At 62.0% G+C, this 22578-nt stretch overlaps 1 protein-coding gene across 1 annotated transcript; it reads right to left on the reverse strand.

Moving 5' to 3' along the window:
* Window positions 1-132: 132 nt before the first annotated feature.
* Window positions 133-10264, reverse strand: NCAPH (non-SMC condensin I complex subunit H; the record flags this gene model as incomplete). Its single annotated transcript, XM_068171080.1, has 8 exons — window positions 10053-10264; window positions 8686-8779; window positions 8290-8382; window positions 7164-7302; window positions 5811-5929; window positions 3920-4094; window positions 1237-1328; window positions 133-338 (listed from the first exon to the last, which is right to left on the reverse strand). Coding segments are annotated over exons 1-8 (1130 nt in total), but the record flags the coding sequence as incomplete, so codon positions are not given.
* Window positions 10265-22578: the final 12314 nt, after the last annotated feature.

The raw sequence follows: 22578 nt of genomic DNA on the forward strand, positions 1-22578 counted from the left end.
CCAGCTGGAGGTGCCCCTGCTGCTGCCCCTGGGAGGTCCCTGCCAAGCTGCTGCAGGCTGCGCCCTGTGCCCCCGGGCGGTTCGAGACCTCCCCCTGGAGAGCAGCCAGGGTGGATTCCCAGTGATGCTCACCTGCTGCCCTGGTTGGTTGTCCCAATGGGGCTGAGGTCTTCCTGGAATTCCCCAAGCTGAGTTCTTGCTGCCCCCCCGGGGGAGTCTGAGCTGAAGGGGCTGTGGGGCAGGGGGGAGGCAGGCTCCTCCGGGTCGCTCTCCAGCGCGGCGGCGACGTCGAACGCTTGCTCACTCCTCTTGAGCTTCTCCAGCAGGGCTGACACCGACTGCAGCAGCAGGGCAGGGGCTCAGCACAGCCCAGGGCAGGCCCCCAGGGTCCCCACAGCACCACAGCCTCAAGGCCTGGGGGGCACTGCAGGCCTCCTCACTCCCAGAAGGGCACTGAGGGGCTGAAGAAGAGGGCAAGGAAGGTGGGGAAGGGGCTGGAGGAGAGGGCTGGGGAAGAGCAGCTGAGGGAGCTGGGGAGAGGGAGGCTGAGGGGAGACCTTCCACAGCTCCCTGCAGGGAGCCTGGAGCCAGGGGGGGGTTGGCCTCTTGTGCCAAGGAACAAGGGACAGGCCAAGAGGAAATGGATTCAGGTTGCCCCAGGTTGCCCCAGGGCAGGTTCAGGTGGGCAAGGAGGAACAATTTCTTCCCAGGAAGGGTTCTCAGGCACTGGCCCAGGCTGCCCAGGGAGGTGGTGGAGTCCCCAGCCCGGGCAGTGGCTGAGCAGCAGTGGTGGATGATGAGCTCTGGGGGAGGGCTTGGACTGGGTGACCTCAGAGGCCTGCAGGGAGGCTGGAGCCAGAGGGGGGGTTGGGCTCTTCCACCAAGGAGCAAGGGACAGGACGAGAGGAAATGGCCTCAGGGAGCCCCAGGGGAGGTTCAGGTTGGACATGAAGAGAAACTTCTCTCCTGCAGGAGTGGCCAGGGAGGTGCTGCCCAGGGAGATGCTGCCCAGGGAGGTGGTGGAGTCCCCATGCCTGGAGGTGCTGCAGAACCCTGTGGCCATGGCACCTGGGGCTGTGCTTTGGAGGCCAGGGTGGGGCTGGGCTGATGCTGGACTGGATGAGCTCAGAGAGCTTTCCCAGCCCTAACAACTCTGTGGCTCTCTCATCCTGTGGACCCCCAAGGTGGCTTTGGAGGTGGTGAGCATAGCAAGCAGCACAGGACTGCTGCACCTACCTCATCATGGGTGTCAGCATCCCACTTGGTGAACTGGAAGCCAGCCAGGGAGGAGCAGATGGGATGGTTCCCAAGGCAGTCTTCAAGCAGGGCTGGGGACAAAAGGGAACAAATCAGGCAGAGGATGTAGCCACCAAGGGCTGAGCCCAGTGCCTGGTCCAAAATCAAGTTGTTCCCCAGGAGGGTGGTGAGAGCCTGGCACAGGTTGCCCAGGGAGGTGATAGAAGCCTCAGCCCTGGAGGTGTTTGCAGCCAGGCTGGATGTGGCTGTGAGCAACCTGCTGTGGTGTGAGGTGTCCCTGGGCATGGCAGGGGGTTGGAGCTGGCTGAGCCTTGAGGTCCCTTCCAACCCTGACAGCTCTGTGATCCTAAGATCTTGTTTGGCTCTGAGCAATGCAAAGCTCCTCAGGTTCCTCACCTTGGCTTGGTGCTGGGAGGGTGGAGGGGAAGCAGCATGGAGGTGGTGGGAGGGGAAAGCAATCTCCTGCCAGGGAAATTCAGGGACACTCTAGGGGGGGTGGTAGGGGTTTGCCCTCTGGGCTCCTTGAACATCTTCAGCTCCTGAGCAGCTCAGTTTCCAGGAATGCAGCAACTGAACCACATTCAGCTGAGTGCAGCACCATGGCCTGATGGCCTCCTGGAGAGCAAGCAGGGCAAGGGCAGGGTCCTGCCCCTGGGGAGCAACAACCTCCTGCAGCAGCACAGGGGAGGGGAACCTGCTGGGATGCAGCTCCAGGAGAAGGAGCTGGGAGTGCTGGGGGACAAGAAGGTGCCCAGGAGCCAGCAGTGTGCCCTGGGGGCCAAGAAGGATCCAGTGGTGTCCTGGGGGACATGGAGAAGAGTGTGGGCAGCAGGGTGAGGGAGGTTCTCCTGCCCCTCTGCTCTATACTGGTGAGGCCACAGTTGGAGCCCTGGGTCCAGTTCTGGGCTCCCCAGTTGCAGAGGGCCAGGGAAGTGCTGGAGAGAGTCCAGGGCAGGCTGGGAAGCTGCTGAGGGGCCTGGAGCAGCTCTGGCAGCAGCAGAGGCTGAGAGTCCTGGGGCTGAGAGGCAATCTGAGCAATCTTCACAAACATCTGGAGGGTGTGGGGCAAGGAGCAGCTGCCAGGCTCCTGCCACTGGTGTCCTGGGGCTGAGTTGCACTGGACACAGAGTGGCAGCCAGGAGGTTCCACCTGACCAGGCCAGGACATTTGTTTGGGGTGAGGGTGCTGGAGGCCTGGAGCAGGCTGCAGAGAGGTTGCAGAGTCTCCTCTGGAGACTTTCAGAAGCCACCTGGATGTATCATAGTATCAGTCAGGGTTGGAAGGGACCACAAGGATCATCCAGTTCCAACCCCCCTGCCGTGGGCAGGGACACCCCACACTAGATCAGCCTGGCCAGAGCCTCATCCAGCCTGGGCTTAAACACCTCCAGGGCTGGGGCCTCAACCACCTCCCTGGACAACCCATTCCAGGGCTTCACCACTCTCATGGGGAAGAACCCATTCCAGGGCTTCACCACTCTCATGGGGAAGAACTTCCTCCTCACCTCCAGCCTGAATCTCCCCACCTCCAGCTTCATTCCATTCCCCCTAGTCCTATCGCTCCCTGAGATCCTGAGCAGTCCCTCCCCAGACTTCCTGTAGCCCCCTTCAGATACTGGAAGGCCACAATGAGGTCACCTAATTGTGTTCCTGTGTAGCCTGCCCTGGGTGACTGGCAGGGAGCTTGGGCTCAGTGATCTCTGGAGGTCCCTTCCCAGCCCCCACCACTGGCTGATTCCATGAGTTGGGTTCATTACTCAGCAGAGAGGGAGGCAGTGATCTAAAGCCTCCAAAGCCCTCACTGTTCCCAGCATCCAGCTGCAGCAGAGGCAGAGGCAGAACAGTGGTGCCATGGGGAAGCCAAACCAAAAGCACCAAGCACTAGTGAACAGCTTGGGTTGAAAAGGATCTTCAAGGGCACCTGGCTCAAAGCTGCCTGCCCCAGGCAGGGACACCTCCCACCAGCCCCAGCTGCTCAAGGCCTCATCCAGCCTGGCTTTGGACACTTCCAGCCTTGGAGCCTCCACAGCTCCTCTGGGCAGCCTCTCCCAGAGCCTCACCACCCTCCTGGGGAAGGATTTCCTCCTCATGTGCAATCCCCATCCAGCTTCTTCCAGTCTGAAGCCATCACCTCTGCTCCTGTCACTCCAGGCTTCTCTGAAGTCCCTCCCCAGCTCTCCTGTGCCCCTCCTTCAGGTGCTGAAAGGCCAGCAGGAGGTCTCCCTGGAGCCTTCTCCAGGCTGCCCAACCCCAACTCTCCCAGCCTGGCCTCCCAGCAGAGGCCTTCCAGCCCTCCAGCATTGTTGTGGCCTCCTCTGGCCCTCTCCCCCAGGTCCCTGTCTGTGCTGAGGGCTCCAGGGCTGCCCCAGCACTGCAGGGGGTGCTCAGCAGAGCACAGCAGAGCACAGCAGAGAGGCAGAATCCACTCCCTGTCCCTGCTGCCCACACTGCTGGGGCTCAGCCCAGGCCAGGCTGGGCTGGCAGTGCTTGGTGCCAGCTCCTGTCCAGCTTTGCACCCCCAAGGCCTTCTCCTCAGGGCTGCTCTGCAGCCATTCTCCACCCAAGCCCAGTCAGGCTGGATCAGACCCAGTGAGGACACCTGGAAGATGAAAGGGCTGGGAAGGGCTGGATGTGGCCCATGCTCAGCAGCCAGCAGCACTCACCCTTCAGTCCTGGCACTGCCACAGGCTCAGTGCTGGGTGCAGCAGGCAGAGGAGGCAGCTTGGAGTCAGAGAGCAGCTCAGTGTGGCAGCCTGAGGTGTGTGTCCTGCTGAGGAAGACACCAGCAGTGCTGCCCTGGTCAAAGGCTGCAGCTGTCCTCTGGAACATGGGATTGACCTGCAGGCAGGCAGACAAGGGGAGAGTCAAAGGCTGGAGCAGAGGGAGAGGATGGAGGAGGTCTCAGCATCAGGGATGCAAAGGGAGAAAGACCCAGGAGGTGTCTTGTGCAGGAGAGGGCTCCCAGCTGTGCCAGCCAGGAGGAGCACATCAGGGGAGGGAGGGGGGAGAGGGAGGGGGGAGAGGGAGGGGGGAGAGGGAGGGGGGAGAGGGAGGGGGGAGAGGGAGGGGGGAGAGGGAGGGGGGAGAGGGAGGGGGGAGAGGGAGGGGGGAGAGGGAGGGGGGAGAGGGAGGGGGGAGAGGGAGGGGGGAGAGGGAGGGGGGAGAGGGAGGGGGGAGAGGGAGGGGGGAGAGGGAGGGGGGGAGAGGGAGGGGGGAGAGGAGAGGGAGGGGGGAGAGGGAGGGGGGAGAGGGAGGGGGGAGAGGGAGGGGGGAGAGGGAGGGGGGAGAGGGAGGGGGGAGAGGGAGGGGGGAGAGGGAGGGGGGAGAGGGAGGGGGGAGAGGGAGGGGGGAGAGGGAGGGGGGAGAGGGAGGGGGGAGAGGGAGGGGGGAGAGGGAGGGGGGAGAGGGAGGGGGGAGAGGGAGGGGGGAGAGGGAGGGGGGAGAGGGAGGGGGGAGAGGGAGGGGGGAGAGGGAGGGGGGAGAGGGAGGGGGGAGAGGGAGGGGGGAGAGGGAGGGGGGAGAGGGAGGGGGGAGAGGGAGGGGGGAGAGGGAGGGGGGAGAGGGAGGGGGGAGAGGGAGGGGGGAGAGGGAGGGGGGGAGAGGGAGGGGGGAGAGGGAGGGGGGAGAGGGAGGGGGGAGAGGGAGGGGGGAGAGGGAGGGGGGAGAGGGAGGGGGGAGAGGGAGGGGGGAGAGGGAGGGGGGAGAGGGAGGGGGGAGAGGGAGGGGGGAGAGGGAGGGGGGAGAGGGAGGGGGGAGAGGGAGGGGGGAGAGGGAGGGGGGAGAGGGAGGGGGGGAGAGGGAGGGGGGAGAGGGAGGGGGGAGAGGGAGGGGGGAGAGGGAGGGGGGAGAGGGAGGGGGGAGAGGGAGGGGGGAGAGGGAGGGGGGAGAGGGAGGGGGGAGAGGGAGGGGGGAGAGGGAGGGGGGAGAGGGAGGGGGGAGAGGGAGGGGGGAGAGGGAGGGGGGAGAGGGAGGGGGGAGAGGGAGGGGGGAGAGGGAGGGGGGAGAGGGAGGGGGGAGAGGGAGGGGGGAGAGGGAGGGGGGAGAGGGAGGGGGGAGAGGGAGGGGGGAGAGGGAGGGGGGAGAGGGAGGGGGGAGAGGGAGGGGGGAGAGGGAGGGGGGAGAGGGAGGGGGGAGAGGGAGGGGGGAGAGGGAGGGGGGAGAGGGAGGGGGGAGAGGGAGGGGGGAGAGGGAGGGGGGAGAGGGAGGGGGGAGAGGGAGGGGGGAGAGGGAGGGGGGAGAGGGAGGGGGGAGAGGGAGGGGGGAGAGGGAGGGGGGAGAGGGAGGGGGGAGAGGGAGGGGGGAGAGGGAGGGGGGAGAGGGAGGGGGGAGAGGGAGGGGGGAGAGGGAGGGGGGAGAGGGAGGGGGGAGAGGGAGGGGGGAGAGGGAGGGGGGAGAGGGAGGGGGGAGAGGGAGGGGGGAGAGGGAGGGGGGAGAGGGAGGGGGAGAGGGAGGGGGGAGAGGGAGGGGGGAGAGGGAGGGGGGAGAGGGAGGGGGGCTAATGGAGATGAGGGCAGCTGAGGTGAGCTGTGCCTGCCCCACAGCTGCTCCCCACACCTCACATCTGCGGCTGGCCTCGGGCAGGTCGATGCTGCTCACGTCCTGGGCGATGGTTTTGAAGCTTCGTTTGCTCTTCTTCTGAGCTCTCTTGGCAGCCTCAGGAGCTGTGCTGGCTTCTGAGAGCAGAAGGGCAACAGGCTGGGCTCAGAAAACTTGGTGACATAGCCTGGGGTAGGCTGGCAGAGCTTGCACTGGGGAGCAACAGCCTCCTGCAGCAGCACAGGGGAGGGGAACCTGCTGGGAAGCAGCTCCAGGAGAAGGAGCTGGGAGGGCTGGGGGCCAAGAAGGTGCCCAGGAGCCAGCAGTGTGCCCTGGGGGCCAAGAAGGATCCAGTGGTGTCCTGGAGGGCATGGAGAAGAGTGTGGGCAGCAAGGTGAGGGAGGTTCTCCTGCCCCTCTGCTCTGCCCTGGGGAGGACACAGCTGCAGTCCTGGCTCCAGCTCTGGGCTCCCCAGTTGCAGAGGGACAGGGAAGTGCTGGAGAGAGTCCAGGGCAGGCTGGGAAGCTGCTGAGGGGCCTGGAGCAGCTCTGGCAGCAGCAAAGGCTGAGAGCCCTGGGGCTGAGAGCCTGCAGAAGAGCAGCCCCAGAGGGCAGCTGAGCAATGCTCAGCAAGAGCTAAAGGAGCTGGGGGGGGCAAGAGGCTGGGGCCAGGCTCTGCTGAGTGGTGCCCAGGGCCAGGCCAAGGGGCAAGGGGCTCAAAGTGGCAGCCAGGAGGTTCTGTTTGCCCCTGAGGAGAAAGTTGTTTGTTGTGAGGGTGCTGGAGGCCTGGAGCAGGCTGCCCAGAGAGGTTGTGGAGTCTGCTGGTGTGGAGAGCTTCCAACCCCCCCTGGGCACTGTGCTGCTGGGCAGGGTGCTGTGGGTGCCCCTGGTGGGGCAGGGGGGGTTGGGCTGGGTGAGCTCCAGAGCTCTCTTCTCCCCCTATCCCTCTGGGATTCATGGCTCAGTCTGTGACAAGCAGACCCAGTGGGCAGGGAACACAGCCAGGGGCTCATGAGCACAGCCCCCCAGTGGCTCTGGGCTGGGTGCTGCATTTCTCTTTCTTGCCTATTTTACCTTAACAGCACAAGTTTGCTTTCCCAGCAGAGGACAGCAAAGAGTGGGACACTTTCTTCTGAGCATCCCAGATGGGTCAAGTCCCTGACTACAGCCCTGAGCCCCAAACTGATGCTCTCCTCTCAACCCTTCCTGCTCCAGCACCAAAGAACCCAAGCTGGGGGCTCCCCGCCCCCGGCAAGGTGACGTCAGAGGCACAAAGCCCCGGTGAAACCCAGGGGTGCTGCTTGAGACCTGAGTGCTCTCCCATGGAGGTGGAATGGGAAGAGCTTAACAGAGGAGAGGAGGGAATTCAGACCTCCTTCTGGGCTCTCCTTGTCGTCTGTAGCTGCCACATCCTTGCCCAAGCCTCCCAGCACCCTGTAGGTGTCGGCGTGGATCACGTCCACCCGCGCCGAGTAGATCTTGGCGCTGGCATCCAGAGTGCCCACAGCCACCTGGGAGGAGGAACACAGGGAGTGAGGGAGGGAAAAGTCTCACCTGCAATCAGGGAGTTGTTTGGGCTGGGAAAGCCCTCTAAGATCATCCAGGCCAACCAGCAAGCCAGCACCCCCTTGGGCAGCAGCACAGCACGGCCCCGAGCGCTGCGTCCCGGAGCTCCGGAGAGCAAGGTGCAGGGCAGGATGTGGCTGCTCAGCTGCAGCCCACTTTGCTTCTGGGCCCTCTTGGAAGGCATCACACAACAGAATACGAATCCCAGGAGCCAGCAATGTGCCCTGGGGGCCAAGAAGGCCTCAAGGGTGTCCTGGGGGTCATGGAGAAGAGTGTGGGCAGCAGCAGGTCAAGGGAGGTTTCTCCTTCCCCCCCCTGCTCTGCCCTGGGGAGGCCACAGCTGCAGTCCTGGGGCCAGCTCTGGGCTCCCCAGCTCAAGAGGGACAGAGAACTGCTGGAGAGGGGCCAGGGCAGGCTGGGAAGCTGCTGAGGGGCCTGGAGCAGCTCTGGCAGCAGCAAAGGCTGGGAGCCCTGGGGCTGAGAGCCTGCAGAAGAGCAGCCCCAGAGGGGAGCTAAGCAATGCTCAGCAAGAGCTAAAGGAGCTGTGGGGGGCAAGAGGCTGGGGCCAGACTCTGCTCACTGGTGCCCAGTTCTTACTCTGCTCCACCCTGGATCAAAATCAGACCTGGAGCTGCCCACACTGACTCCCTTTCTTTTCCAGCCTTGCCTTGGTGCTGGTTGTAGCACCCAGTAGTTACCTCAGAGGCCTCCCAAGCCTCTCTTTGAACCAAGCTCTCCTTCTGAAGGTCCCTGACCGAAAGAATTCAGCTTTCAGTTGACTCCAAGAGGGTTCAAGACCCAAAAGCTGCTGTGAAAAGAGGCTGTGCTGCCTCTACCAGCTGTTTGTGGTGGAGGTGATCAGCTTCAGAGGTTTGTTATTGACTAAACCCCAGGGAACAAAGCACCCCCACGAGCAGGCAGATTCCCCTCACCTTGAAGTCAGTCTCCCCAGACTCCTTCTGTTGCAGGATTTCAGTCAAGTAGTCAATCAGGTGTAAGCCAAAGGCATTCTTTGTGGTGATTTTCTGAAAGCAAGCACAGCTCAGGAGTGATTCCCTGGCAGAGGAGCCCTGGCAAGACACTCTGAACCCAGCAGGGCCCAGGGGATGTGCTCTGTGCCACCTCCTGCTTCGTTACTGCAGGCAGAGCAGCAACAGAAGCCCAGATCCGGCCCTGCCTTGTGCCTGAAGAGGGCCTGGGAGAAGAATGATGACACAGCCAAGGCTCCCAGGAGTTTGAAAGCCCTGCTGGCCTTGCAAGCATTGCCAGGGAGAGGTGGGGAGAGAGGAGGCAGGACGAGGAGCCCTCCCTGGGGCAGCACAACTCACGTTCTCCGTGGAGAGCTTGATGCAGGTGTTGTAATGTTCTGCAATCTGAGCATTGGTCCATTGCAGGGTCTCCTGCAGCCTTGCCTCTGCCTGCCTGGGGGGCACAGGGTGGGTTGGGGACCCTCTTCTTCCTCACACAGCCCTCCTCCTCCTCTCTGTACCCCCTGTACTCTCCCTCAGTCCTTTGCATTAGGCCCAGCCTCGCCTGGGCACAGAGGAGGCAAGGCCCAGGGGCAGCTGTCATAGAAGCACAGAGCTGTCAGGGCTGGAAGGGACCTCAAGGCTCAGCCAGTTCCAACCCCCCTGCCATGGCCAGGGACTCCTCACACCACAGCAGGTTGCTCACAGCCACATCCAGCCTGGCTGCAAACACCTCCAGGCAGGAGGCTTCCACCACCTCCCTGGGCAACCTGTGCCAGTCTCTCACCACCCTCCTGGGGAACAACTTCTTCCTCACAGCCAATCTCAATCTCCCCACTTTTAGTTTTGCTCCATCCCCCCCCAGTCCTATCAATTCCTGACACCCTAAAAGGTGCCTCCCCAGCTTTCTTCCAGGGCCCCTGATGACTCTGGAAGGCCACAAGGATGATCATAATGATGACAGCAATAGGGGTCTGGGGCTGTGATCACTCCCCTCTGCTCAGCACTGGGGAGGCCACAGCTTGAGGGCTGGGTTCAGGGCTGGGCTCCTGACTGCCAGAAGGACTTTGAGGGCTGGAGCAGGGCAAGGAAGCTGGGGAAGGGTCTGGAGAACAGGGGAAGGAAGGAGCAGCTGAGGGAGCTGGGGGTGTTCCATCTGGAGAAATGGAGGCTGAGGGGAGACCTTCTGGCTCTCTGCAGCTCCCTGAGAGGAGGCTGGAGCCAGGTGGGGGTTGGGCTTTTACCCCAAGGAATAAGCAAAACGAGAAGAGGAAACAGCCTCAAGTTGCCCCGGGGGAGGCTCAGGTTGGGTGTGAGGATCAGTTTATTCCCAGGAAGGGCTCTCAGGCACCGCCCCAGGCTGCCCAGGAAGGCGGTGGAGTCTCCGTCCCCGGAGGGATGGATGTGGCGCTGAGGGCTGTGGTGCAGGGGCTCAGCAGCAGCGGTGGATGGTGAGCTCCAGGGGAGCAGCTGGCCTCCATCCCTAAGCTCTCTCCCAGCCTCAGCACTTCCCTGGTTCAGTGATTCTGAGACAGTGCTGCCGAGCTGCACAGCGGTGCCTCGGGGACCTTCCTCCTCCTCCTCTCTATTCCCCCCTCAGCTCCTCAGACCGGGCTGTACCTGGGCTCAGGTGAGGCGAGACCGAGCAGCTGGCGAGCCGGACACGGTGTCCCTCCCCGCACCCCCTTTCCCTCCCCCCAGCCCCCCCCGCCCGGGCCCAGCCGTACCTGGGCAAGGGGGAGCCGAGGCCCAGCGGCGAGTCGGTGGCGCCGAGCTGGATGTCGGTGATCTTCGAGCGCCGGCGCTGCCGCCTCTCGCGCTCATCGTCGTTGCCGGGGCAGTCGGCTAACACAGGGGTGCTGCCGCCGGTGCTGCCGAGTGACCGCGGCCCGGGGGAGACGAAGGATGCGCGGCGCGGGGTTCCCTCGGTCCCGCTCATCCTCACGGCGGCGCCGGGATAGGGCGGGGCGGGCCCTGCCCTCTCTGCCTTGCTGACCAATCACGAAGGGGCTCTGCGGAAGGGTGACCAATCGGAAAGGCGGGATCCGGCCCCGCCCCGGCAGTTTGAATCACCGCGCGGGGCGCTATTGCGCATGCGCCTTCTGTGGACTTGCCGCCTTGCGAACCAATCAAGACGGGGCTCAGAGGGAGACTGACCAATCGAAAAAGCGGGAGCGGGCCCCGCCCCGGCGGTTTGAATAGCTGCGCGGGGCCGGGGGTGGGGTAGTGCGCATGCGCGGCCGGTGCCGGCGGCGTGGGGTGCCCCCGCGGCGGGGTCGCGCTTGGAGCTTTCCGGGGGGCTCCTTAAGGCTGTCCGGGCCGCGGCTCCGCCTGTGCTGCCTCCCGGGTTGTCTCTTCAGGGCTCTTATCAGCCCTGGGGGCTATCCCAGGATTGCCTGGCGCCTGCGGAGCTCCGCTCGGAGGATGGAGGAGCCGCCGGAGCCGCCCCGCGTCGGGAGCGGCTGTGCCCCGCGGTTGCTCCGCGCTCCTTCCCCAGGCAGGAGGCTGCACCTCCAATGCTGGCTTCGGTTTTGGGGCCCTCGCTCCAGCAACGCTGGAGTGTGTGCAGAGAAGGGCAGCGGAGCTGGTGAGCAGCCTAGAGAGCAGATATGGAGAGGAGCAGCTGGGGATGGTGAGCCTGGAGAAGAGGAGGCTGAGGGAGACCTCACTGCTCTCTGCAGTGTCCTGAGAGGAGGCTGGAGCCAGGTGGGAGATGCTCCCTTCTCCCCAGGAGCAAGGCACAGGACAAGAGGAAAGGGTCTCGGGTGTGCTTTTGGGGTTTGCAACTCAGGAGGAGCTTCCTAAGACCACCGAATCCCAGCACGGTGGAGGCTGGAAGGGACTTGTTGGGACCAGCCAGTTCAAGCCCTCTGTTAAAGCAGAGTCCCCCACAGCAGCTTGGAAGCTCTCCACACCAGGAGACTCCACGACCTCCCTGGGCAGCCTGCTCCAGGCCTCCAGCACCCTCACACCAAACAACTTCCTCTTCAGGTGGAGCCTCCTGGCTGCCACTTTGTGCCTATTGCCCCTTGGGTTTTATTGACTAAACCTCAGGGAACAAAGCCCCCCCATGAGCAGGCAGATTCCTCTCACCTTCAAGTCAGTTTCCGCAGACTCCTGTTGCAGGATTTCAGTCTGTCAGGTGTAAGCCAAAGGCATTCTTCATGGTGATCTTCTGACAGAAAGCTCAGCTCAGGAGTGATCCCCTGGCAGAGGAGCCCTGCCCAAACCCCCTGAACCCAGCAGGAGCCAGGGGGTGTGCTCTGGGCAGGAAAAGCTCTCTAAGGTCCTCCCCTCCAACCATCAACCCAACTCCACAGAGTGCCATGGCCCAAAGCTTTCCTCTGAAAGCCACTTGGAGGGCAAGGTGCAGAGCAGGGCTCAGGATGGGGCTGCTCAGGGACAGTCTGCTCCTGTGGCCTCTTGGAGGGCATCAGACACAGCCTGTGAAGGCCATGGGGCAGCAATGTGCCCTCCTGGCCAAGGAGCCAAATTGCCTTTTGAGTGTGGCCAGCAGCAGGGCAAGGGAGGTTCTCCTCCCCTCTGCTCTGCCCTGCTGAGGCCACATCTGCAGCCCTGGCCTGGAGCACCTCCAGGCAGGAGGCAGCCACAGCCTCCCTGGGCAGCCTGGGCCAGGCTCTCCCCAGCCTCACTCTCAACAATTTCTTCCTCATCTCCAGTCTCAGTCTCCCCTCTCCCAGCTCAAAGCCATTGTCTCTCATCCTGTCCCTCCCAGCCCTTGTCCAAAGTCCCTCCCCAGCTCTCCTGGAGCCCCTGCAGGCACTGGAAGGCTGCTCTGAGGTCTCCCTGGAGCCTTTTCAGGCTGAACAGCCCCAGCTCTCCCAGCCTGTCCCCACAGGGCAGCTTCTCCAGCCCTCTGCTCATCTTTGTATCCTCCTCTGGTCCCTCTCCAGCAGCTCCAGGTCGCTCTTGCTCCACTCACCTTCTCCCCATCGTGGAGGCTCTCCAAGCCCTCTGCTCATCTTGGTGGCCTCCTCTGGACCTCCTCCAGCCTCTCCCACGTCCAGGTCGCTGCGGTTCGCTCGTCAGCTCGCTTGCCTGCTGCCAAGTGCTCTTCCAGCCTGCACCACTGGATGGGGCAGGAGGCAAAGCTGTGGTTAGGGCTCCCGCCGGCAGCTCCCGGAGCGACCAAGGGCTGCTGCCGTCAGCTCCTCTCTGCTCTGCCTCCAGCCGCCCCCAAACGTGGCTAAAGAATCGACCTGTGGTGTCTGAGAGCTGCTCAAGGCCCGCAGCAAGCTGCAAGAGACTTTTTCCTGGAGACAAACCCACCCTGTAGGTCATTTTTGTGTGTGTCCCCCCCCGGATAACTCAGGCTCTGAGCAGAGGGATCTGCTGCCTGCCCTTCAGCTGCTCCAGCAGGGCCAAAGGAAGCTTGGGGCTGGCTCAAACCCCCTGAGCTGTGCTTCGAGATGCCTTCCAGGGGGCAGAAGCCTCCTGCTGGAGCTTTCAGTGGCCTCTGTAAACACATCAATATCTGCAGCTCTGCACCAGAGCTGGAAGGGGCTGTGAAGGGACTTGGGAAGGAGTTTAATGTCCAAATCAATTCTCCTGCTGTGGCAGCAGCAGCAGCAGCAGCAGCAGCAGTGTGTGGAGTGTTTGATTATTCCCAGCCTTCGGTGATGCTGATGGAGATGAGGAACATTTCCCACTCTTGTATTTCACTTGGAAATGAAGGGAATGGATCATTCAGTGACAGGAATGTTTGCAGAGGGCTGCTCCCCACCCTCCCAGCAGCTTTCCCCCCCTCCCTCCCTCCTTCCCTCCCTCCCCAGCACCAATAAATCACTGGCAGGACTTTGGGACCCACTTTGATTTAGAGCAGGGAGCTGCCTGTGGGTGTTTGCCTGCAGGATGCCTTCCTGACAGCCTCCCCTGTGCTGGGATTCTGCTCTTGGAGGGAAGTGCTGGAGGCTCAGGCAGGCTTTGAGAGCTGGGAGGAGGGACAGGAGGGGAGCCTGGCTGGCCACCCACTGCCCCCACCACCACCACCAGCAGCTGCTGCTGTGCTCCTGGTACTTTTCCACCTGCCTGCACCCTGCCAGGCTTGTGGGAAGCAGGATGGGGCTTGGACAAGATGTCCTTTGAGGGTCCTTTCCAACCCCCAAACCATGCTATGACATCTGAGTGCAGAGAAGTGCTAGGGGTGGGTGGGAAGCTGAAGAGAGGAGCAGGGAAGGGGGGGGAAGGGGTCCTGTGTGGGGCTGCAGCTGTCCTGATGGGCTTGAAACCCTGCTGAGCTGCTCAGCAGGTCCCAAGGGTGGGATGTGCTGAAGCATTTGGACCCACAACAGCAGTAGCATGGCAACAGGGAGCTTCCTCAGCTGCAGGGCTAAAAATAAGAGCTGGGGAGGGCTGAACTTGCAGCCTTCTGGGCTTCCTGGCACCTCTGCCCCTCCACCAGCATCCCCCTTTGGCTGGCTGGGGATGGAGCTGCTGGAGGTTGGGCTTCTGGGCTGCACCCACATCCTCCCCCAGGCCCCTGAGGACCTTCCTGCTGTGGCTGAGACTGGTGGTGCCACAGCAGTGGGGGGGTTCTCCTCTTGTGGAACTGGTGCCAGCCCTCCAGGAACAACCTTTAGATGAAAGATGCTTTGGTGCCTTCCACCCTCTGGAGCATTTCTTCAGCCTCTGGTGCTATGCTGAGGCAAAGAGTGAGCTCATGGCCTCACAAAATGGGAGGTTTAGTACCAATAAAAGTGGTGATTTAATACCTGAGCTGCTGGCAGCCACTGAGAAGAGCCTTGGGCTTCCTTTTCAGTGCAGATCCCTCCTGCAGACAGACACCCTGGGGTCAGCCTCTTTGGCTGGCTGCTCTCAGCCTGCCTGCAGAGCTGCTTCTGGCCATGCTTCTAGCTCAGGGTAGGAGGAAGAGGTTGAGACCTCAGAAAGAGGTAAGTGGTTTGCTTTCTGTGAGGCCTGGTAAGGGAAGAGCATTCCTGAGCAGCCCTGGGCTCAGCATCACAGCTGCCAAGGCTGCAGCACCCAGCTTGGGTTACTTGTCACCCTTAGAAACAAGGAGGCTGCAGGAATGTGGCCAGCCCATGGGGTATCAGCTCAGGAGGGCCAGACTGATCTCCCCTCACAAGTGCCTGGCCCCTTGGTGATGAGCAGGGATGATCCAAGCTCCTGGGCTCTGGCTGGTTTGGTTTCATCAGCAAATAAAGCACTTAGACTCCCAGCATGGCTCAGCTGGGAAGGGAGCTCAGAGCTCATCTGCTGCAACCAAAGCAGAGCTGCTGGGGAGGATGTCACCTCCAGCCCTGCAGGCTCCAGCCCCTGAGCATGCCAAGTGACACACAAAGTCCTGGAGAGGTGCCCAGTGTGCCTCTGCCACCAGCTCTGTGGCTGCTGAGCAGAGCCTGCTGTGGGTGGGGTCTGCTGCTGCCATGGGGGTGCTGAGCACCAGGGTGGTCATGGAAGGAATCCCAGCATGGCTCAGCCTGGAAGGGAGCTCAGAGATCATCTGCTGCAACCTCCCTGCCATGCCCAGGGACAGCTCTCAGCCACACTCAGCTGCTCAAGGCCTCATCCAGCCTGGCCTCCAGCACCCCCAGGCAGGAGGCAGCCACAGCCTCCCTGGGCAGCCTGGGCCAGACTCTCACCACCCTCACACTGAAGAGCTTCTTAGCTCCACTCTAACCCTGCTCTGCCTCAGCTTCAAACCATTCCCCCTTGGCCTGGCTCCAGACCCCCTCAGCAAAAGTCTCTCTGCAGCCTTCCTGCAGGATCCCTTCAGCTCCTGGCAGCAGCTCTGAGGTCCCCCTGGAGCCTTCTCCTCTGCAGGCTGCACAGCCCCAGCTCCCTCAGCCTGTGCTCACAGCAGAGCTCCAGCCCTTGGAGCATCTTTGTGGCCTCCTCTGGCCTCACTCCACAGCTCTGTGTCCTTCTGCTGGGGACCCCAGAGCTGGAGGCAGGATTGGAGGTGAGGTGTGAGCAGAGCAGAGCCCAGGGGCAGAATCCCCTCTGCTGCCCTGCTGCCCACCCTGCTCTGGCTGCAGCCCAGCACACAGCTGCCTTGGGGCTGCAGGAGGCACTGCTGGCTCCTGGGGAGCTGCTCAGCACCCAGCACCCCCAAGGCTCTTTCTGCAGGGCTGCTCTCAACCCACTCTGCCCCCAGCCTGGAGCTGTGCCTGGGGCTGGCCTGAGCCAGCTGCAGGACCTTGCCCTCATGCTGCAAGCTCCAGGATTTCACAGCCCTGGCCACAAAGCCAACTCCCCAAAGCCTCCCTGGGGAGCAGTGCTCTGGAAGTCACTGGCAGCCTGCTCACAGCTCCAGCTGAGGAGAAGTCCTCAAGGGCCCAGCAGAGCAATCCTGAGAGGGTTTGTGGGCTGGGTGATGTGCTGAGCTGGGAATCCTCTGGAGCTGTGAGCAGGAGGAAGCTTTCCCTCTCCCCAGCTCCAGTCTGGCTGTACCCACGCAACGTCTCGAGCTGCTCCTGGCACCTCTCCCTGCCAAGGGAAGGAAGAAATGCTCAGGCTGGTCCAGATGCCAGCCTGCAAGTCCCTGTTGGAGCTGCTGCAGCAGCAGTGGCTGCTGGCTGCAAGGAAGCTGCTGCAGGGAGGCTTGAGTGGGCTGAGTGCCTCTGGGCCTGGATTTGTGGTGGAGTTGAGGGCTCTCAGCAGCCTGAAGTCACTTCAGAGCAGGCTGATGGGCTGGGGGCAGAGCCTGGCTCCTGCAGCTCTCTCTGCCTCAGGGAGAGGAGAGGGGGAGTGGGGTGGGTGCAGGAGCTGAATCCCAGGGAAAAGTGGGGGGGCTCTGAGTCATGGAATCATAGAAAGCATCGAGTTGGAAGGGACCCTTGAAGGTCATCTCCTTCAACCCCCCTGCAGTCAGCAGGGACATCCCCAACTACAGCAGGCTGCCAAGGGCTGGGGCAGCTCTGCTGGGAGCACAGGCTGAGGGAGCTGGGGCTGTGCAGCCAGGAGAAGACCCCAGGGGGACCTCAGAGCTGCCTGCCAGGACATGAAGGGATCCTGCAGGAAGGCTGCAGAGAGACTTTTGCTGAGGGGGTCTGGAGCCAGGCCAAGGGGGAATGGTTTGAAGCTGAGGCAGAGCAGGGTTAGAGTGAAGCTGAGGAAGAAGCTCTTCAGTGTGAGGGTGGTGAGAGTCTGGCACAGGCTGCCCAGGGAGGCTGTGGCTGCCTCCTGCCTGGGGGTGCTGGAGGCCAGGCTGGATGAGGCCTTGAGCAGCTGAGTGTAGCTGAGAGCTGTCCCTGGGCATGGCAGGGAGGTTGCAGCAGATGATCTCTGAGCTCCCTTCCAGGCTGAGCCATGCTGGGATTCCTCCCATGACCACCCTGGTGCTCAGCACCCCCATGGCAGCAGCAGACCCCACCCACAGCAGGCTCTGCTCAGCAGCCACAGAGCTGGTGGCAGAGGCACACTGGGCACCTCTCCAGGACTTTGTGTGTCACTTGGCATGCTCAGGGGCTGGAGCCTGCAGGGCTGGAGGTGACATCCTCCCCAGCAGCTCTGCTTTGGAGATGAGCTCTCAAAATCTGCCAACAAAATCCTCCCTGAGGATTCCACCCAAGGCCATCAGGAAGTCTCCCTGGAGCCTTCTCTTGGCCAGGCTGCACATCCCCAGCTCCCTCAGCCTGTCCCCACAGGCAGTGATGCTGACACTCTTCATGCTGCAGGACAAACCCCTTGACCCCAAACCCCTCTCTAATGGGGATCTGTTCCAGAGGGCTCTTGCTGTGCTGTGGCCCAGGTGTGGATGACAGAATGGTTTGGGTTGGAGAAGCTCTCTGAGCTCACCCAGTCCAACATTTAGAATAAACCTTTATTTAGTTAGAATAAACCAAACCAGGTTGGAAGAGACCTTCAAGATCATCACATCCAACCCATCAACCAATCCAACCCACCCAAACAGCTAACCCATGGCACCAAGCACCCCAGCAAGACTCCTCCTGAACACCTCCAATGATGGTGACTCCACCACCTCCCCAGGCAGCCCATCCCAAAGGGCAATCACTCTCTCTGGGTAGAACTTCTTCCTAACATCCAACCTGAACCTCCCCTGGCACAGCTTGAGACTGTGTCCTCTTGTTCTGGTGATGGCTGCCTGGGAGAAGAGACCAACCCCCACCTGGCTACAACCTCCCTTCAGGGAGTTGTAGACAGCAAGAAGGTCTCCCCTGAGCCTCCTCTTCTCCAGGCTAAGCAACCCCAGCTCCCTCAGCCTCTCCTCACAGGGCTGTGCTCCCAGCCCCTCACCAACTTTGTTGCCCTTCTCTGGACACCTTCCAGCAGCTCAACCTCCTTCCTAAACTGAGGGGCCCAGAGCTGGACACAGGACTCAAGGTGTGGCCTAACCAGTGCAGTGTACAGGGGCAGAATGACCTCCCTGCTCCTGCTGGCCACACTGTTCCTGACCCAGGCCAGGATGCCATTGGCCCTCCTGGCTGCCTGGGCACACTGCAGGCTCATGTTCAGCCTACCATCAACCAGCACCCCCAGGTCCCTCTCTGCCTGGCTGCTCTCAGCCACTCTGACCCCAGCCTGTAGCACTGCCTGGGGTTGTTGTGGCCAATGTGCAGCACCTGGCACTTGGATGTGTTCAATCTCCTGCCCTTGGCCTCTGCCCATCTGCCCAGCCTGTCCAGGTCCCTCTGCAGAGCCTCTCTACCCTCCAGCAGATCAACTCCTGCCCCCAGCTTGGTGTCATCTGCAAATGTACTGCTGATGGACTCAATGCCCTCATCCAGACCATCAATAAAGATGTTAAAGAGCACAGGGCCCAGCACTGATCCTTGGGGCACACCACTGGTGCCTGGCTGCCAGCTGGCTGTGGCACCATTCACCACCACTCTCTGGGCTCAGCCCTAAACATCAACCCAGCCCCACCATGGCCACCAAACCCTGGCCCCAAGTGCCATGGCCAAAGGTTTCTGGAACACCTCCAGGGCTGGGGACTCCACCACCTCCCTGGGCAGCCTCCTCCAATCCCTGAGCACTCTTGCAGCAAAGAAAGGTTTCCTCCTCTCCAACCTCCCCTTCCCCTGGCACAATTTCAGGCTATTTCCTCTCCTCCTACCTGATCCTAGGGAGAACCAACCCCAAGCTCCCTGCAGCCTCCTCTCAGGCAGCTGTAGAGAGCGATGAGGTCCTGCACCACCCTGGGCAATGCTTTGGGTTGGGTCATCGAGCCCAGCCCCGGTCCCAGCTGCAGGACAGGCTTGGGGCTGGTGGTTGGAAGCCACAGAGAGGTTTTAGCTCCCCCTGTGAAAGCTGTGAGACACCAGAAGCCTCCCTGGAAGGCAGCTCCCCTCCTCTTTGGCCTCTGGGTCCCTGAATTCCTCCATTGAAATGCAAATTCCCGAGGCAGTTGATTGTGCCATGCATCAGAGCAGCTTCTGGAGGGTGAACAGCTTGTGATGATCATCCCTCAGTGCAGAGATCATTGTCTGCTCCTGTGATGGCTGCAGAGAGCTTCAGAGCCACCCTGCTCTTCCCTCCTCCTCCTCCTCCTCTCACCTCCCTTGCAAATTGCTCTCATTACCTCCCTGAAACCTTTTTAATCAACCTGGACAGCTCAATCTGCTTTGCATCGACAGGGAGAGTGGTGGTGGAGGTGCTCTGCATGGTAATGACCTCCCCAGCCTGACAGCTGCTCCTCAGAGCACCAGCAAGGGCTCAGGTTTGTTCTTGACACCTCAGGCTTAGGATTGTCAGATGGGCTGGGCTGGAAGGGACCTTGAAGCTCAGCCAGTTCCAACCCCCTGCCAGTGCTCCCCCCTGAGGAGGCCACCAAGATGAGCAGAGGCTGGAGACCCTCTCCTGTGGGGACAGGCTGAGAGAGCTGGGGCTTGTTGGGAGGTGTCCCTGCCCATGGCAGGGGGCTGGGACTGGCTGAGCCTTGAGGTCCCTTCCAGCCCTAACAGCTCTGTGATTCTGTGATTCTAAATGCAAGGTTCCTGCACCTGGCTCAGGGCAATCCCAAGCACAAATCCAGGCTGGAGAGGAGAAGGCCTTGGAGGTGTCAGCTGGTGACAAACTCCCCAGGAGCCAGCACTGGTCCCTGGCAGCCCAGAGCCAGCTGAGTGCTGAGCTGCAGCCAGAACAGGGAGAGCAGCAGCACAGGGAGGGGATTCTGCCCCTCTGCTCTGCTCTGCTCAGCCCCCACCTGCAGCACTGCCTCCAGCTCTGGGGCCCCCAGCACAAGAAGGACCTGGAGCTGCTGGAGAGGGTCCAGAGGAGGCCACCAAGATGATCAGGGCCAGGAGAACCTCCCCTGTGGGGACTTGTGCAAGGAAGACCTAAACCAGATCCCTAGAGATCTGTTGGAGAAGGTCCAGAGTTGCCCACAAGGATGATCAGAGGGTTGGAGCAGCTCCCCTGTGGGGACAGGCTGGGAGAGCTGGGGCTGTTCACCCTGGAGGCTCCAGGGAAACCTCAGAGCAGCCTTCCAGTGCCTGCAGGGGCTCCAGGAGAGCTGGGGAGGGACTTTGGACAAGGGCTGGGAGTGCCAGGATGAGAGACAATGGCTTTGAGCTGGGAGAGGGGAGACTGAGAGTGGAGATGAGGAAGGAATTGTTGAGAGTGAGGCTGGGGAGAGCCTGGCCCAGGCTGCCCAGGGAGGCTGTGGCTGCCTCCTGCCTGGAGGTGCTCCAGGCCAGGGCTGCAGATGTGGCCTCAGCAGGGCAGAGCAGAGGGGAGGAGAACCTCCCTTGCCCTGCTGCTGGCCACACTCAAAAGGCAATTGGGCTCCTTGGCCAGGAGGGCACATTGCTGCCCCATGGCCTTCACAGGCTGTGTCTGATGCCCTCCAAGAGGCCACAGGAGCAGACTGTCCCTGAGCAGCCCCATCCTGAGCCCTGCTCTGCACCTTGCCCTCCAAGTGGCTTTCAGAGGAAAGCTTTGGGCCATGGCACTCTGTGGAGTTGGGTTGATGGTTGGAGGGGAGGACCTTAGAGAGCTTTTCCTGCCCAGAGCACATCCCCTGGCTCCTGCTGGGTTCAGGGGGTTTGGGCAGGGCTCCTCTGCCAGGGGATCACTCCTGAGCTGAGCTTGCTTTCAGATCACCTTGAGCACCTCCAGGCAGGAGGCAGCCACAGCCTCCCTGGGCAGCCTGTGCCAGGCTCTCCCCAGCCTCACTCTCAACAATTTCTTCCTCAGCTCCAGTCTCAGTCTCCCCTCTCCCAGCTCAAAGCCATTGTCTCTCATCCTGTCCCTCCCAGCCCTTGTCCAAAGTCCCTCCCCAGCTCTCCTGGAGCCCCTGCAGGTACTGGAAGGCTGCTATGAGGTCTCCCTGGAGCCTTCTCTTCTCCAGGCTCAACAGCCCCAACTCCCAGCCTGTCCCCACAGGGCAGCTTCTCCAGGCCTCTGAGCACCTTTGTAGCCTCCTCTGGACCCTCTCCAGCAGCTCCAGGTCCCTGTAGCTCCATTCCCCTCCTCTTCCATCAGGGAGGTGATGAGGCCTTGGACAAAGCAGGGATTGTGCAGTGCCCAGGCCTGAGCTGGAGGGCTTTGGGAGCTCCAAGGCAGAAGGTGGAGCCAGGCTTCATCCAGGGCCTTTGGGGAACTTTGCCATGCAGCTGCTGCTGGCTCTGCAGGTGCCACAGAGGTGCTCAGAGCCAGGCTGGATGGGATCTTGAGCAAGCTGGGCTGGTGGGAGGTGTCCCTGCCCATGGCAGGGGGCTTGGAGCTGGCTGATCTTGGAGGTCCCTTGCAACCCAAATCACTCTGGGAACCTGGCAGCCCTCTTTGGTGCTCTGGAAAGCCCTTCCTGCACACTGGGAGCCAGCAGCTCTCTTTAGGACTCATTTGCTGGGGGTGTTTTTTGACCTGTGCATGAAGCAAACCTTCCCCCAGGGTGCTGTGGGTGCCATCAGGGGCAATGAAGCTGAGCTGGAGGCTTTGCCAGGGCAGCTCAGCAGAGGGGAGGCTCCAGGCAAATCTGCACAGCTTGCCCTGCTGCTTGAGAGCAGCTATAAAAAGCCACAATTCACTCTCTGGAAGGGTTTGCCTGTGGCATGCAATGAGTGGCCCAGGATCCCAGCCTGGCAGGGCTTGGAAGGGACTCTCAGAAACCATCCAGAGCAGCCCCCCTGCTGCTGCAGGGTCACCCACAGCTTGTCCTGGATTGCAAACCAACCCCCCTGCAGTGCTGGGGCAGCTCTGGAGCCCTCAGCACAGACAGGGAGCTGGGGGAGCAGGGCCAGAGGAGGCCACAGCAATGCTGGCAGGGCTGGAAGGGCTCTGCTGGGAGGCCAGGCTGGGAGAGTTGGGATTGTGCAGCCTGGAGAGAAGAAGGCTCCAGGGAGACCTCCTGCTGGCCTTGCAGTGCTCCAAGGGCTGAGCAGAAAGCTGGGGACAGAGTTTTGAGCAGGGCCTCTTGGGACAGGCCAAGGGGGGAGGGTTTGAACTCAAAGAGGGAGATTGAGAGTGGAGAGAAGGGAGAAATGTTTGACCCTGAGGGTGGGGAGAGCCTGGCCCAGGCTGCCAGGGAGGTGAGAGCTGCCCCATCCCTGGCACCATCCCAGCTCAGGTTGTTTGGGGCTGGGAGCAGCCTGCTGTGGTTGGGGATGTCCCTGCTGGCTGCAGGGGGGTTGGGCTGGAGGAGCTTTGAAGTTTGTATCCCACCCCAATGATTCCATGATGATGAAATGATCTCCTGTGTGGGCCTGGTGTGCTGACTGCTGCCCTGCAGAGGGATCTCAGGCTGCTGCTGCTGGGAGGCTCAGCTGGAAGCAGGCACTGGTGTGGAGCAGGGAAATAAATGCCAGGAGCTGAGCTGGCACTTGGGAGAGGGCCCCTGGCAAGTGGTGCCAATCAGCTGTGCCTCAGTGATGCTCCTCTAATTAAACCCTGCCAATTAGAGCTGGCAGGAGCTGGCTGCTGTGCTCTGGGAGCTGGAGCAGGGCTGGGGGCTCCTCACGTTCACACAGCCACACAATGGCTCTGGGGGGGAAGGGAGCTCAAAGCTCAGCCAGCTCCAACCCCCTGCCATGGGCAGGGACACCTCACACCTGCCCAGGCTGCTCAGGGCCTCATCCAGCCTGGCCTTGAGCACCTCCAGGCAGGAGGCAGCCACAGCCTCCCTGGGCAGCCTGTGCCAGGCTCTCCCCATCCTCACTCTCAACAATTTCTTCCTCATCTCCACTCTCAGTCTCCCCTCTCCCAGCTCAAAGCCGTTGTCTCTCATCCTGCCACTCCCAGCCCTTGCCCAAAGTCCCTTCCCAGCTCTCCTGTAGCCCCTGCAGGCACTGGAAGGCTGCTCTGAGGTCT

Source organism: Melanerpes formicivorus, unplaced genomic scaffold (assembly GCF_026170545.1).
Source record: "Melanerpes formicivorus ecotype bairdi unplaced genomic scaffold, bMelFor1.0.p_v2 SCAF_1661, whole genome shotgun sequence".
In the NCBI taxonomy this organism is placed as follows: Eukaryota; Metazoa; Chordata; class Aves; order Piciformes; family Picidae; genus Melanerpes; species Melanerpes formicivorus.